Below are 16,993 nucleotides of genomic sequence, written 5' to 3'. Positions count from 1 at the left end.
GTACAACTAATCTATGCCACCCTAAATACAAATCATGTAGAGAACAGAGAAGCTTGTGGTCTGACTCACCGTGTGCAAGGTTTTCAAACTTCTGTGCCAATTCTTTCATGGCAAGCTTGCTCTCAGTCTCACTCTCAAGCTTAGAAAGCTCTCTCAGCATCTTACAGCCTCCTAGAGCACTCAGCACTGACTCCCCTGCCTAACAAGGAAACACAGAAACAAAGGTAAATAAACTGCTGTTTAAATGAAACCAAATTTGATGGCAACTTTGAAAATGGCAGTTTTGTGACTTTGGCAAAAGTTGAATGTTGTGCGCTGATGCTGGTCAGCCTGTTTCTCACAGCACCTAAAATGTCATCACCTAAAACTAGTCAGGTTTAAACTGTATAATAATCTTAACATTTGAACACAGCCAATTCCTAAATCCTTCAACTCTGAAAAAAAAAAGTTTTAGGTTGGGAAATATTACAGGTGAGTCTCACCATCTCCCAGAAGTACACAGCCATCTCACTGCGGTTCTGCAGGACAGCCCAGATGAAGAGGGCTGCCCAGGGTGAGAGACAGCGCTGGTCCCGGTACAAACACTCCCCCAGCAGCATTTTATTGACTTGCTGAAGGTAAGACAAGACAAGAGTCACCAGTGAAGGAGTCAGATCTGAACAGAATTAGCTCTATTACAGCTGACAGCTATCCATTATTTCATTATCCTTTTGAAATTGTGCCAACAGTTTTTTCATTGTTCCCAGTAATTTCATATAAAGTGAAAAACACAATTTAATAAAATGCTTCTGTCTCTCCTTTCTGGTTATTATCATTAAAAAAATCCCTGGTTTTGTTTTTGTTTTGTTAGTTTGTTTGTTAGTTAGTTCCGTAATTGCCCCTTGTTCCATACTGTTCTGTACTTGTCTAGTTGTCCTGTATGTACTTAAATGTTCAATAAAAAAAAATCCCTAAAACATGACTTAATCTACAGCAAGATGTAAACTTCAGATAGTTCTACTGAAAACAGCACTCCACCAAGGAATCAAATCATTGCAGCAGAACCAGAGACATGCACTCCATGGATTCTTTATCTTTCTCAAAAGCTAGTGCTACATCATACTGGTGTGTGTTAGTTGCAGCTATTGTAGTTAGGAGCCTCTAGCTTCACAAAGAGATAAGTGAGGTGAGGAGGTTATGAAGGGCCCCAGTGTATGCTGTCACTAATGCATGCTGTCATGCATGTCTTGACACAAATTTAGACTTGACATTGGACAACATCAACATAAAAATTACCCAGAAATCATCATTGCATTATCCGACAAAAATATCAAAGAAAGTAATAAATTAGTCCCTTCATAATCACTTTTTATGGTATATTTATAGATTTTATAGTTTATATAGAAAAGGCAAAGAATTTATTTGCCTTTTTTGAGGACATATACAGCAAATGGCACCCTTTTTAAATTAGTAATATTCTTTTTAAATCATTTATCATTTATCAGCACAGGTATATTTCCAAGATGTTAATCTGAATCACTTGCGAGGGCCCGCTCTCTCTATAGGCCTCTTCACCCCAGGGGCCCCAGTGTAATTGTACTGCTTGCACTGTCTATATTTCATCTCTGGGCAGGCGACATGTTAACACACTTCATCCTAATTCCCGGCTGAATGTCATCAGAATGCTGACTGCAGGAATGCCCACCAGAGGTGTTGCCCATGAACTAAATGTTCAAGTAACTACCATAAGATGGCTTCAATATTGTTTCCCTGGATTTGGCAGTACAGCCAACCAACCTCACAATCGCACAAGTCAGTTACAATGACAAACTTTTGTCACGTCAAGACCCTGGTGAGGATGATGAGCAATCAAATGAGCTTCCCTGAGATGGTTTCTGGTGTGGTTACACATGGTTTGCGGTTCTGTGGGAAGTTGCATGTAATGCTAAATTCACAAAAACGGCATTGAAGACAGTTTATGGCTGTTCATGGGCAACAGCTCTGGTGGACATTCCTGCAGTCAGCATGCCAATGGCATGCTCCCTCAAAACGACATCTGTAGCATTATGTTGTATGATCAAACTGTACATATTAGGAGGGATTTTTATTGTGACCATCCCAAGGCACACCTGTGTAGTAATGATGCTGTTTAATTAGCATTCTGATATGGCACACCTGTCAGGTGGATGGATTATCTTAGAAAATGAGAAGTGCTCACGAGATTTGCGACCAAAATTTGAGAGAAATATTTCTGATGACTGCATGAAAAAAAGTCTTAGATCTTAAACTTGTGGAGAATGGTAGCCAAAACAGAAGTGTTGTGTTCAAATTTTTGTTCAGTGTGCAAACGCAACAAAAGAAACCTGGAGTTTCCCAATCACTGACCCTGAGAGCCTTCCTGGTGCTGGTGCTGTGGTCCAGGCCCAGCGGTCCATAGTAGAAAGGCTGACAGACATCACCCAACAGGTCCCACAGCAGGCGGGATACCTGCAGCATCACCAGACACTTCACTACAACTGCAGGGTTGCCTTCAAGTAATGACATTTCATATAAAGCAGACAAAAAACCAAGAGCGTTTGCTGTGTTTCCATGAAGTAAAATCTAATGCAGCATGAGTCTGTTTACATGATCAGAATCATGGGGAGGTGGGGGGTCGGTAGAGATAAGTGGGAGGGACAGCGGCTTTCCGTGCCTCCAAAAAATATGCCCTATTCATTCAGTGTTTACCCAACACGCTCAATACATGGACATGCAATGACAAATAGTCATTAACTTATTACGTTATAAAAAAACGATGAAAATATAGACTTACCCATGTTTAAAATGACCTGTTGAAGTGAAAAAACGAGTACTGACGGGAACAGACAAGTGGAGTAGATGTTTAACGGGCGCAGAGAGCGCAGGAGAACTGCACTGCCTGTGTGGACAGTCAAGCGACTGCGAGTACACTTGCAGGACTTCCGCGGCACTAACGTGCTCGGTGTGTCCTTAGCGTTAATTAAAACAGCCAACTTATTGAAAAATGTCGGGTTTAAATCGGGCTCATAATTACAGTTAATTGGACGGGCCGGGACAGTCCCGGACATAACGTGCACGGGCTTGGGCCAGGTCGGGCTGAATTTTTTGGGCCCGATCTAAGCTCTAGTAACCATGGACATGACCCCCCTACCTCAAAGAACTTCTCAACCCACAAAACACAACACGCTCCCTTCGCTCCACTCACTCAAACCTCCTCCACATACCGAGAACCAGACTCAGGACCACGGGAGATAGGGCCTTCTGTGCTGCTGTCCCACGTCTGTGGAATGCCCTCCCTGACACCTTGAGGGCACCACAATCCACTGACTGTTTTAAAAAAGGTCTTAAGACATTTCTTTTCAGCAAAGCTTTTGGTCCCCCTTAAATATTTTTGTTTAAAACCTTTTAAATAACTGCTCATCTTGTTTTAATTATCTTCCATTACTTTTTTATCTTTCTTTGTTTTTAACCTGTAACACTTTGAGATCTTTTGATGAAAAGGGCATTATAAATAAAATGTATTATTATTATTATTATTATTATTATTATTATTATTATTATTATTATTATTATTATCATCATTATTAGAGCTAAGGGTGTTAACCTCACACTGCTGAGTGGCGGCAATTAGCTAGCCAGAGGGATACACACCCAGGGACTCACAAGCACTAACATGCACTGGAAGCTGTTGTTAATGAAATAATCATACTAAAGACTGTAACATAACATCTAAGTAAATAAACTAAAAGAACTACATATAGAGGTAATTACCATCATCAGCATCGTCATCACAATCATTACACAGTAAACATCAACATGACTTAAACACCAGCATCCACTCATCCACTGTACACCATTACCAGTAATTAATTAATAAAACCTGCTATTAATCCATATGAAAGGGTTTCTTGCTGTTGCCCCTTTCTCCATCCTCCCTTCCTTTTCTTTACCTCATAGAGATTGAGCTCCATTGCTGAAGCCGATCCACTTAGTGCACTCTGAGGACTCTTCAGAGGTGTTGTCACAGCCCCATCCAGGATGGACGGGGATCCAGCCAGGTCCTGCCTCTCACTCAGACGCCTCTGGAGCAGAATGTATGCAAGTGAGCTGTCTGACAGCGAGCAGTACAAGGTTTCCAAGCGGCCGTATGTCAGGTAGTCCAGGATATTCAGGCCATTCTCGCAGAAGAGACGCACAAACTGGGGCTTGTTGTTGACCAGCGCATCTGTCATGGAGTCTTCAAGGTCTTCATACTGAAAATATAATTACCTCATCAGCATTATGTTGATGTTATGTACACTGATCAACATTTGTGGTCATGTACATGACCAGACAGAAGGCACAGTTAGCCATGTTCAGCTTTCAATACTTTAGAAACTTTTGTGTAACATTTGGAGTTCTTTAAATTTCTATTAAATCTTTGTTTATGCTAGGTGTACGGATGGTACATTTTTAAATAGCACTGTGACATTTACTTTTGAGATTTTGACTGCATCACCAATTAAGTATCAATCAAATTTAAAACTAGAATTACCGCCCTAATTATGCTAGGTTTCTCTTACAGTTTACAGTCTATAACATCTAAAGTCTAAGACCTATACAATTAGCACAGTTTCAAGATTAGTGTCACCAATTCAATATTTGACCAAATGTCTCCCCACTATTCCTGAGTTATGACGTTGAGTAATGGCCAGAAAAGTGTTTTATGCATTTTATTATGAAGTCACAGTTAAGCTGACCTTTGACCTTTTGAACATCAGATATCATCACATCATTATTTTATCCTATTAGACAATTGTGTGAAGTTTTGTTAAAATTAGCCTATGAATTCTTGAGTTATGGCCAAAAAACATATTTTGTCATATAGGTCTTGACCTTTGACCTTATAACCCTTTTATTCTTCAGGCAAAGTGAATATTTGTGTCAAATTTAAAGAAATTCCAATGAGTGGCTCTTGAGATATCACATTGAGACAGACATGGTCACACTGACCTTGACCTTTGACCACCAAAAACTAATCAATTCATCACTGAGTCAAAGTCGAACATTTGTGCTAAATTAAAAGAAATTCCCTCACCCTGTTCTTGAGATAGTGAGTTCACAAGAAGGAGACAGACTAGGTCATAGTGACCTTGACCTTTGACCTATGATCACCAAAAACAAATCAGTTCATTGTTGAGCCCAAGTGGGCATTTGTGTCAAATTTGAAGAATTCCCTTGAGGCACTCTTGAGATATAACGTTCACTGATGTAACGTTTTTGTCCCGATATTTTGTGTGATATCTTTGTATATTTCTTCAATAATAATAACAATAATAATAATAATAATAAAAAACTTGGCTTCCGGGTCTTGCAATGTACGAGAGATGAAAATATTGAAAGTGTATGAAAGGGCCGAATCCCGGCCCGTTATCCATTTTTTCCATTTTCCATTTAAACAGAAAATTGGAAATCGGAAAACCAGTCATTATCCGTTTTTTCATTTTGGTTCTGGAAACAAATATTGAAAAAACAAGTCAGTATTTTGTTTTTTCATATTTGGTTTTATTTTGAAAAACGAATGAACGAATGATACATGGATTCGGGGGCTTAACAGTAAATTAGCCATAACTCAAGTTGTGTTAGAGCAATATGATAAAATTCAGTGGAAACATCCTGCTCAATGTCCTGAACATGCCCTCCACATTTCATTCACCTTCAGTAAAAAACTAGTTAGGCAGACATAGACCTAATCTGCAGAGGACCTCCTGCAATATACCTCCTATTTTCTCGGGCTCAAATAAATACAAGAACTTTGTGCTCTAGAGAAAGGATCGGCGCTCAGTGAATAACCTCCTAAAGCCTATGATAAGCTATTATGGCAAGGCTTAACTATACAGACCAGTGAGCAGTGATAACTAACATGTCTTTGGGGTCATCAGGTGGGAACCTCCTTTCACCAGTGTTCTGTCTAGTTGGTCCCATGACAGTGATCTCTAACGTCCCAGAGACACTCCCCTAATGCCAGCTCTCACTGCTCCCAGCACCAACCCAACAACCTCCTTTACCATACCTTACACGTCCTCCTCATCCAAATCCACTGACTAGAACATGTGCTTCAACTATTAGCAGCAAAGTTTGGTAGCTCTGCAATTTTACTTAGTTTTACTGATTTTTTTATTACATTTTTCTCAACTACTAATGATACTTCTGTGAAGAGAAGAGTTTATTCAAGAGAGGAGCTTTTTTCGTTGAAACGGAGTAAGTCTGGAGACACCATCCTATTCCAGCCGAGATGAAGAGGTGTTTTCGTGGTTGCCATGCTGGTGCAAAGGTGAAGGCTTGGAAATGGAGATTTAAGCCCTTTCTGCCATGAGTCATCATGGGAAATGTCAACTTTCTGCCCGACAAGAGTGATGAACTGGAGATACTGGTGAAGACTCAGAAAGTATACCTTGAGTGCAGTGCCATGTGTTTTATGGCAACGTGGTTGAATCAAAACTTCTCAGACTCCAACGTGGATCTACCTGGCTCTGGCTTCACTCTCATACGATCGGACAGAGACTCTAAAGCTAGTGGCAAGAAAAAAGGTGGGGGACTGGCTTTATTTGTGAACCAGAGATGGTGCAGTCCTGCACATATTACTGTCAAGGAGAAGATGTGTTGTCCAGATATTGAACTTTTGGCAGTTGGTATGAGGCCATATTATGTACCAAGAGAATTCAGTCATATCACAACAATACTTGTGTACATCCCACCCAAGGCAACTGCTGAAGTTCCATGTGAAGTTCTCCATGAACTCGTTGCTAAGATACAGACTAAACATCCTGAGGCACTATTGATAATATCAGGACACTTCAACCATGTTTCCCTCTCCTCTCACCTGACTGGCTTTACACAGTTTGTTAACTGTCCAACCAGAGAAAATAAAACCCTTGATCTGCTGTATGCCAATGTCAAAGAAGCTTACAGAGCCACTGCCTTACCACCACTGGGCAGGTCAGATCACAGCTTGGTTCTTCTGCAGACATGTTACAAACCCTGTGTGTGAAGGCAGCCTGCAATTAAACTCACAGTCAGGAAATGGACACCAGAGGCTACTGAGGCTCTAAGAGACTGCTTTGAATGCACAGACTGGGATGTGCTGCTGGAAACGTAGGAGAACATCATGGACATTGATAAACAGGTTGACTGTTACTGATTACATCAACTTCTGTAAAGACACAGTCATACCTACAAAGACTGTACGCTGTTTCCACAGTAACAAACCTTGGATTACCAGTGACATAAAGGCAATCCTCAATGAGAAGAAGGCAGCTTTTAGAGATGGTGACAAAGCACGGTTCAAACAAGTGCAACATGAGTTGAAGAAGAGACTTAAGATGGCAAAGGTGGAATACAAAAAGAAACTGGAGAGGGATCTACAACACAGCAACATCCATGAAATGTGGAGTGTCAACACAATCTCTGGTTACAACAACAAGAAAAGACAGCCAGTGGTGGGTGATGCAGAAGGAGCTGATGAACTCAATCAGTTCTTCAACAGATTCAATACGGCAGCCACTCCCACTTCCAATGCTGCTTCTCCTCCTCCTCCTCCACCTCCTCCTCCATCACCTCCACCTACACAACTTGTGTACAACTCCAATGCGGCAGCCACCCCCCCTCTTTTTTTTCATAAATATTTTTATTGAATCCAGACAAAAATGTACATCAACATTAATGCAATCAGCATCCAGTTTTTTGTTTTTTTTCCTCCAATACAGCAAAAGCACATAGTCCCCAAACCCTATCCCTTTAATAAACCACGGACCTCATATTAAACCACGTAGCGATTATGAGAATAATAAGTGCCACTGATATAAAAATACTAAAGCTCACCAGAATTCACTAACATACAATAGGTGGAGTAATTGTGTAAAAAAACCAAAAAGGTAAAATAAATAAATATCAGCTGTGAAATGATACCATGGACCACCAACTTGCTGTTTATCTAAATGCTAAAGTCTTGATAGCTGCTCACATCTCAGTCATGTTGTTAAAGCTGACAGACCTGGGGGGATCGATGCCAGTAGATCTAGTGCAATATTATTAATTCTCCTACTGCTAAATTAAATGCAGAGGGCTTATTCAGTGATATGCGGACAGGTAGGACGAAAGCAGTCCACTATGGGGACACTTCACTTGAAGGGAGTTGATAAAAGTAGTTGAGTAGCGGCCCTTCAGTGTGAGTAAAACCTTCCAGAACAGCCTCTAAGTCCAAACTTATTTTTTTCCAATTTAAGCAAAAATAACATATCCGGTAGCCAGGCTTTAAACGATGGTGGCTGGGGGGGATTTTCTCAGCAGAATAATCTTCCTGCGAGCAATTAAGGAGGCAAAGGCAATGACATGATCTTGGGTGGCTGTGGTACCAATTTCATCAGGAGCTATGCCAAAGACAGCTATATGTGGGGACGGTTTAATATTTAAACTTAATATGTCAGAGATGGATTTGAAAAAAGATTGCCAGTAACTAGATAGTTTGGAGCACGACCAAAACATGTGTTTATTAGATTGTACTGTCTGGGTAGAGTTTGAAAAGTTTTTCTTTCCTATAATGGAGCCTGAACAGTACTTTAAATTGAATAAGAGAAAGTCTGGCGCAACTAAACGATGAGTTGACGGCACTTAAAGCCCTTTCCCAGAAAGCATCAGAAAGATCAATTCGTAACTCATTTTCCCAGTCAGTTTTGATTTTATTTATCACTGATTCCTTAGTTGGAGTCAGAAGGTCATAGAAATATGAGATATGGCCTTTCCACAAGGTTTTTGCCTCAAGTACTAAATCTATGCCACTGAGGGGTGGGGCTTAAGGGAACAGAGGTGAGTAGGTTCTAGCAAAATCACGAAGCTGGAAGTATTGAAAAAAATCTGAGCTTTGTAAATTAAATGCTGAGCATAACTGTTCAAAACTGGCAAAAAGCCCATCTATGTACAGATCGCCCAGGCAGCGAAGACCCTTATTCAGTAAAGTGGTGAAACGTGCATCAATTTTCGCTGGCGCGAATTATTTAGTTATAGTTATTACAGATAGGTGACGCTTGAGGGAGAGTGAGCCATCCAAACAGACATCTAATTTGTGTCTATATCTTTATTGTATTGATTACTATAACATTAGAAGTAAAATTTGAGGGGGAAAGAGGCAAAGTACTACATATTAAAGCTTGGAGTAAGGAGGAACAGGAGCTTGCTTCAGTCTGACACCAGCTTAGCTGGGGTGAGATGAACCAGAGTAAAACGTTTTGTACGTTAGCTGCCCGATATTAACCAAGGAGATTAGGTAATCCAAGCCCACCCACTGATCTTTTCCTCTCAAGTAAGGTCTTATTTGCTCTTGCCCGCTTAGCAGCCCAAAGAAAGGATGAAATTATACTCTCTATAGATCTGAAGAAGGATCTAGGGAGGAAGATTGGCAGGCACTGAAAAAGATAGAGATATCTCGGCAAAACATTCATTTTTATCGTTTGAATCCTGCCCGCCAGAGAGAGTTGTAGGCAGTTCCACCTCTGGAGATCCGATTTAACTGCTGTTGTCAGAGCGGAGAAATTTTTTTCTTGCAGTGTACGCATGGATCATGTTACTATTACACCTAGATATTTAATTCCTGCACTAGTGGTCCTGAATGGTATTGATGAGGGTGGCAAATCCAAAGCCAGTTGGTTAATTGGGAGAAATTCACTTTTGGAAATGTTCAATTTGTACCCAGAGAAAACGCCGAACAAGCTTAAAAGTGAAAGGATAGGAGGAATGCTCGTTAGGGGGTCTCTCACATATAGGAGGAGATCATCAGCGTACAACGAAACGTGACGTTCAAACCCCTGCCTCATGATTCCTTTTATTCTGCGATCAGATTTTAGAGCGGCTGAGAGTGGTTCAATCGCGAGTGCAACAACAAGGGGGAAAGCGGGCAACCCTGGCGTGTGCCACGGAAAAAAGGAAATGGGTCCGAACGCTGTGTGTTTGGGCATGCTGAAGCCTGGGGGGAGGTATACAATAATTTCATCCAGGAGATAAAGTGGGCACTAAGACCAAACCATTCCAGGGTGGAGAAAAGGTAAGGCCACTCCACCCTGTCGAACGCCTTCTCTGCGTCAAGTGATATAACAACATCCGGGTCTGTAGGTGAGGATGGGGTGTGAATGATGCCGAGAAGTCTTCTGACATTAGAAAATGAGTGTCTCCCTTTTATGAATCCTGTCTGATCCTCAGAGATGATCAGAAGCAAGACAGGTTCCAGACGACGTGCTAAGATTTTAGCAAGTATTTTCACGTCAATAGGGCGGTACGATGCACAGCTAAGTGGGTCCTTGCCTTTTTTATGAATGAGGGAAATAGAGACTTGCATAAGAGTGTTCGGCAGGGAGCCATGTTGGTATGAATAATTAAACATTTCGAGCAATAATGGGGCCAGTTGATCTGAAAAGCCTGGGGACTTACCACTGTTCATCGAGTGTATCGCCTCCCTAATTTCTGCAAGTGTTAAAGTGGTATCAAGCATCTTACTGTGATCAGGTGAGATTTTAGGCATTATTAGTTCATCTAAAAAGGTCGTCAGTTGGGTTTTGTCGTTGGGGGATTCTGATTTGTATAATTGTGAATAAAATGATTTGAAAGCTAGATTTATTTGATCTGGGTCTGAAGTTAAGGATCCTGTTTCCTCCTGAATCTGAGTAATTTGGTTAGCGGCTTGTTTAGCTTTTAGCTGGTGGGCCAGAAGGCGGCCAGCCTTGTCACCGTGCTCGTACACTGATCCGCGAGAGTGAAGAAGCAACCATTCAGCCTCCATTGTAAGAAGAAGGTCATGTTCCGTTTGCAGAGCTATTCTCTCTTTAAACAAATCAGGTGTATGGGCTGTTAACAGTGATCTGTCTAAACTGGCGATAGACTTTTCCAGTTCCTCCTTCTGGGCTCTACGCTGTTTATTTGCATGGGATGTCTACGAGATGATTTTGCCTCTGAGAAAAACCTTAAGAGTTTCCCATATTGTGGATGGAGAGGTCTCTTCATTCTTATTAGTCTCACAAAAGAAAGAGATAGATTCAGATACATACTTACAGACATTTTCGTCCATTCACCAAAATTTAAATTTTTTTGGTTTTGATTCAAAGTGAAGTTCAAAAATTACAGTAGAATGGTCTGATATTGTTATCGGTGAATATTCAGTGGAGGTAATTGATGGAATAAGCCATTTATCAACTATAAAACAATCTATTCAGGAGAACGACTGATGCGCATGTGACAATATACCCAAATTGGTCCATCAATATACCCAAATTGGTCCATGAAGTTCATGAGTGTCTGTGACATTTTTTGAGAGAGAGATGGGCTGAGAACTTGATCTGTCTAATATCGGGTTGATGACACAATTCATGTCCCCTCCTAGTATCAAAATATGGGAGTTTAGGTTTGGAACTGAGGACAACAGAGATTGCATAAAAGTATGATCATCCCAATTTGGCGCATAGATGGATGCTAAAATTACAGGCATCTGGTATAGCGTACCTATTACAATTACGAAACGGCCGCCCGAATCTGCGATTGTGTTATTGGAGATGAAATGCACATTTTTCCTGAATAGTATGGCCGTGCCTCTTGTTTTTGAGTTAAATTTTGAATGGAAAAACCTGTCTGATCCATGGCCTGCTCAGTTTCCTATGATCAAGGTTACGTAGGTGTGTCTCCTGGAGGAAGATGATGTCGGCATTTAAATTTTTTAAGTGCATCATAATTTTTGCTCGCTTTACTGCAGCATTTAACCCACCAGTATTCAAAGAGATGATCCTCACCACCTGTCCAGCGGCAGCCCCCCCACTGATCACGCCAGCCATGCTGTGATGTAGAATGGCAAAAATGTCAAAACGGTCCTAAGACACGAGCAGCACAAGATATATAAGTCAATATGTACATGAAAAATGAAATGTAATGACAGTGAAATCAACAACATAATCAATAGCAGCAAGTGGCATACAACCAAAGAGGCCCCCTCCCCTATCCACCCACCCCTCAATGTAGGTCCATATTTCCCTCCCAGAACAACTCCCTTAAAGGTGCATTTGCTCTCCCTTCCCTGTTCCCTCCCCTCTCCCCCCTATCTCCCACCCAAGTCAGTCATCAAATTCTTTCTCAAGATAACAACAGGTTCATACTTCCCTTTCTGAAGCATCTTTCCTCTCTGGGTCATCGCCAATCCCTCAAGTAATAATCCTAACACCAGTTATTGTTAATAAAACCCTTAGAACATATAAAATTTTAAGAATACACCCTTTTAACCTAAACTAGTGTTCAGTGAATACCAAACAAAACCTAAAGAAAGGCCACCCAATATTTACCTTGACAAAAGTATATAAACAAATATATATGTAGAAATAAAAATGAAAAATGCGACCCATGACTGGCTTTTAAATAATTCCCTTAATCAGTTAAATTTCAAGATTAAACATTGTCTCAAATGATTATTAAGGTACAGTATATCAAAATGTGTTTCCCCAAGAAAGAGTGGGAACAAGGTGCGAAGCAATTGTAACACTTTTTCCAGCCTTGTAAACAAAATGAGCATTAGCATCCTTCGAGGCAAGTTCGAGGCAGCTCTTTTAGGACAACCCGACTGAGTGATAAAGGTAAACGGTAAAGGTAAGAGAATAAAAAAATAAAGTGTCCGAGTGCATGACAGACTCAGTTTGCCACAGAAGATTGTCTTTGGTCGGATTTTCTCAGTCCCGTGTCACTGGCGCAGCCAGGACGTTAGCTCCAGGCTAACACACAGCACAGTTAGTGGCTCTCACACAGGTTGAGTTACCTCAGCTGATTAGCACTGTGTTAGTCAGGCATCGGCTCCTTCCATGGGGCCCCTTTGTAGTTGGCTGCGAAGGTCGCTGCCTCTTCGGGTGATGCAAACCTCTTCTTTCCGCCACCATCCAGTGTTATCTGCAGGCGGGGCCGGGAAGAGCAGAGTCAGCCTGAGGGCGAGGTTATACAGTTCAGTCATGACGGCCCGGTACTTAGCTCGCTCCTCAACAACCTCGGGAGCGTAGTCTTCAAAGATCTGGACTGAGGTCCCCCGGTACTGAAGTTTTCCTCTTCTTTTGCGGGCCTCCCGGATGATTAAATCCTTAATCTGGTAGTGGTGGAGGCGAATAATTACCGGCCGTGGCCGCGACCTGGGCTGTGGTTTGGCTGTTAGTGCCCTGTGTGCATGGTCAAGCTCCGGGGGGGAGGAAAGAATCTCGTCACTGAGTAGTTCTACCAGGAGGTCGGAAAAGAAACTTGTAGGTCGGGGTCCTTCATTGGATTCCGGGAGGCCAATAATTCTAATGTTGTTCCTGCGGCTCCGGTTCTCGAGGTCCGCCACCCTCGCTAGCAACTTAGCATTGCTATCAGCTAACGCTGTACATCTCGTCTCCAATGCTTGTATACGCTGGTCATTTAGTTCAGCGTTAGTTTCCAATGAGACGATGTGCTGGCCATGGTCGGTTACCGTGGAGTGTAGTTTATCCAGTCTTAGTTCGAGGGTAGCAAAGTTTTTTTTAAGTCGTTTGAAAGCCAGCAATGTCGGTCAGACAGGGGCTGCTGCAAGCGGTTGAGGCTTCCGCGTTGGGCTTTTTTTTGCTGTTTTGTTTTTTTCGACATATTATCATGGCTTTTCAAAGCTTTAGAGTGTTATGCCTTTCTCAAGTTAGTGCGGGTGTTGGAAAAAATGGGGGTTTTCAAAAGTAAACGTTACGGGAGACGGAGACCGCGCTGCCTTCACATGCTCACCAAACCGGAAGTCCCCAGCCACCCCCCCTCTTACACCTGTGCCTCCACCCTTGTCTGTCACAGAGATGGGGAGCTGGGAAGACTTTGCTCTGGGAAGGCTGCTGGCCCAGATGGTGTGTGTCCAAGGCTCCTCAAAGACTGCGCTGCCCAACTGTGTCAACCTCTCCACGAGATCTTCAACCTCAGTCTACAGTTGGGGCGGGTGCCGGCACTGTGGAAGACTTCCTGTGTTGTGCTGGTACCGAAAATTAAATGTCCAGCTGAACTTAATGACTTCAGACCAGTAGCCCCCACTTCGCACATCATGAAGATCTTGGAGTGGCTGATTCTATGCCTACTAAGACTTGAGGTCAAAGACAAACTCAACCCCCTGCAGTTTACATACAAACACATTGGAGTGAACGATGCTGTCCTCTACATGCTTCACCGTGCCCTAGCTCATCTGGAGGAACCTGGTGCTTATGTGAGAATCATGTTCTTTGATTTTTCAAGCACATTCAACAACATCCAACCCAACATACTCAAAGACAAGCTCAGATGGCAGTGGATCCTTCCTTTATCTCCTGGATCACAGATTACCTGACAGGCAGGCCACAGTATGTCAGGTTGGAACTGGGAACCAGGAACTGTGTTTCTGGGACATTAATGAGCAGCACAGGGGCTCCACAAGGGACTGTTCTGGCTCCATTCCTGTTCACACTGTACACAGCGGACTTCATATACAACTCTGAGTCCTGCCACATCCAGAAATACTCAGACGACACTGCTATTGTGGCGTGTATCAGGAATGGGTAGGAGTCTGAATATAGGGACCTGATAAAAGCCTTCAGTGACTGGAGTCACAAGAACTGTCTCCTCCTGAACACCTCAAAGACCAAGGAAATGATCATAGATTTCCTCAGGTCCAATGTCCCTCTTCAGCCAGTGAATACCTGTGGGGTGGACATTGAGGTGGTGCCAAGCTATAAGTATCTATGTGTACACCTGGATAATAAGTTGGACTGGTCCCTAAACACAGACGCTCTCTACAAAAAGGGGCAGAGCCGCCTCTTTTTCTTGAGGAAGCTCAGATCTCTCGACATCTGTAGTAAGATGCTGCAGATGTTTTATCAGTCTGTGGTGGCAAGTGTGTTGTGTTACGCTGCAGTCTGCTGGGAAGGAAGCATCAGACACAAAGATGCAAGGCGGCTGGACAAACTAGTCAAAAGAGCTGGCTCTGTGATTGGAGTCAGGTTGGACACACTGGAGGAGGTGGTGGAGAGATGCACACTGAAGATGTTCGAGGCCATCATGAACAACCCAGATCATCCACTCCACAACGGACCAAAAAAACTGTGGTGGACGGCTCCTCTCTCTTCGATGCAGGACAGAGAGATACAGAAGATCCTATATACCAACAGCCATCAGGCTTTATAATCCTTTGACATATAATAGATGAGCTGACAGATAATTGAATTTCCCCTTGGGGATGAATAAACTTATTATTATTCTTCTTATTCTTAGATCTAGCTGCTTCATCTGACATTTCCTTCACTGTCTTCCTCAAGCCTCTGTCCCCGCACTCCGAGTTCCCCCAGGAGCGAGACAGCTGATCTTGCTATGAATCCCCTACACCCCACTTCCACTGGACAAATCCTAGTTTTTCACACTCGCTGCTCAGCTTCTGCTCCTAAGTCTGCATACCTAAGCTTTTTTCTTTCATAGGCTTCTTCCATTGAGTCTTCCCAAGGAACTGTCAGCTCAATGAAATAAACTATCCGTTGACTCACTGACCACAACACTATGTCAGGCCTCTGATTGGTACAAACTATTTCCTGGGGAACATCAAGCTTTCCCCCTCAATCTACTTGCATTTCCCAATCACAAGCACCTTCTAGGCAGCCACACCCTTGCCTCCTTACTAACTTATCACTGCTGTATTTCTCCCCCTCACAGGCAAACTGAACTGCTAAACTCCTATTCTTAAAACCCTCTGAATCTGCCTGTCTTCATTTCCCTTCAATGCCTGCAGCTAAACTTTTCAACACCTGGTTATTTTGCCACGTATACCAGCCTTGTGACAAGCTAACTCTACAGCCTGACAAAATACGCTTTAAGGTTGAGGTACCTGAACACAATGGGCATGATGCGTCCCCATTTACCCACAGTTTTAGGTTCTGGGAGGTTGGTAACACATCGTATGTAGCCCCTACCAGGAATCTAATACGATTCTCCTCCATATTCCACAGGTCCCTCCATCTAAGCTTCCTCTTCTCTACACTTTCCCAATCCAACCACTGTCCCTGCTTAGCCTGGGCCACTACTTTTGCACTCCTTAATATCTCCTCCTGTCTACGTATCTGTTCCACAACCAGCTTTATTTTATCTTTGGGACCTGCTTTATTCCATACCGGTTTGCCTGAGCCAAGCCCCAGGCCTCCCCGGCCAAACTGAACATTACCTAAAATCTCTGCCTGCCTCTGCCTCCTGAACTGCCGATCTTGGGTTCTATTTCCTCCCCTTGGTTGGATTCCTAACCACACTCCTACCTGATGTTTCAACAATATGGCACCACGGGAGGCACCCTCTGTGTTTTGGTGTGCATTGTTTTAAAGATTAAAGTTTTAAAGATTAAAGTTCCACTGATTGTCACACACCTGAGTGTGTGAAATTTGTTCTCCGCATTTGACCCATCCCCTGAGGGAGCGGTGAGCAGCAGTGGTGCCACACTCGGGAATCATGTGGTGATCTAACCCCCCGATTCCAACCCTTGATGCTGAGTGCCAAGCAGGGAGGCAATGGGTCCCATTTTTATAGTCTTTTGCCTTGTTTTTGTTTGTAAACCCTGTTTTTTTGCATCAGTTCCCAAATCTCTTTCACCAAAAAAGAGTTTTTGAACATCAGGGGAACAACTCCAGTGGATTTCTTCCTCACTTTTCTCGAGCCTTCGGTGGATTTATTGGGCTTTTTAGCCAAAGGTGCCCTCACCTTTGCTTGTGCAGTGAAACGCCGGAGGAGGGGGAAACGTGCCGGTGCGCTTGTGCGTCTCCGCCAACACAGACACCACACACCGCTGCCACGTATATTTCTCTCCAACATACATTCACTGGCCAACAAACTGGATGAACTTCAGCTACTGATGGGGAAAAACAGAGACTTTTCTACATCTGCAGTTTTGTGCTTCACGGTGACGTGGCTTTGTGGATCGATACCAGACTCTGTGCTGCAGCTGGCAGGCTTC

The 16,993-nt window shown here is 42.8% G+C and overlaps 1 protein-coding gene across 2 annotated transcripts in view; it reads right to left on the bottom strand.

Annotated features, from left to right (window-relative positions):
• trpm4a (transient receptor potential cation channel, subfamily M, member 4a) overlaps positions 1–16,993 on the bottom strand; it is a 171,521-nt gene that overhangs the window by 68,893 nt on the left and 85,635 nt on the right. For both annotated transcript variants that reach the window (XR_007447791.1, XM_049560180.1), the window contains exons 11-14: positions 3,948–4,250; positions 2,365–2,466; positions 483–611; positions 70–199 (exon numbers count right to left, since the gene is read on the bottom strand). Coding sequence is in view for 1 of the 2 variants with exons in the window: in XM_049560180.1 (XP_049416137.1) it covers positions 70–199; positions 483–611; positions 2,365–2,466; positions 3,948–4,250 (664 nt within the window). In the remaining variant the exon portion in view is untranslated. The remainder of the gene's footprint in view (positions 1–69; positions 200–482; positions 612–2,364; positions 2,467–3,947; positions 4,251–16,993) is intronic.

The sequence above is a fragment of the Epinephelus fuscoguttatus genome, linkage group LG19, assembly GCF_011397635.1.
Source record: "Epinephelus fuscoguttatus linkage group LG19, E.fuscoguttatus.final_Chr_v1".
NCBI classification, from domain to species: Eukaryota; Metazoa; Chordata; class Actinopteri; order Perciformes; family Serranidae; genus Epinephelus; species Epinephelus fuscoguttatus.
This window is presented reverse-complemented; position numbering and strand designations above follow the sequence as displayed.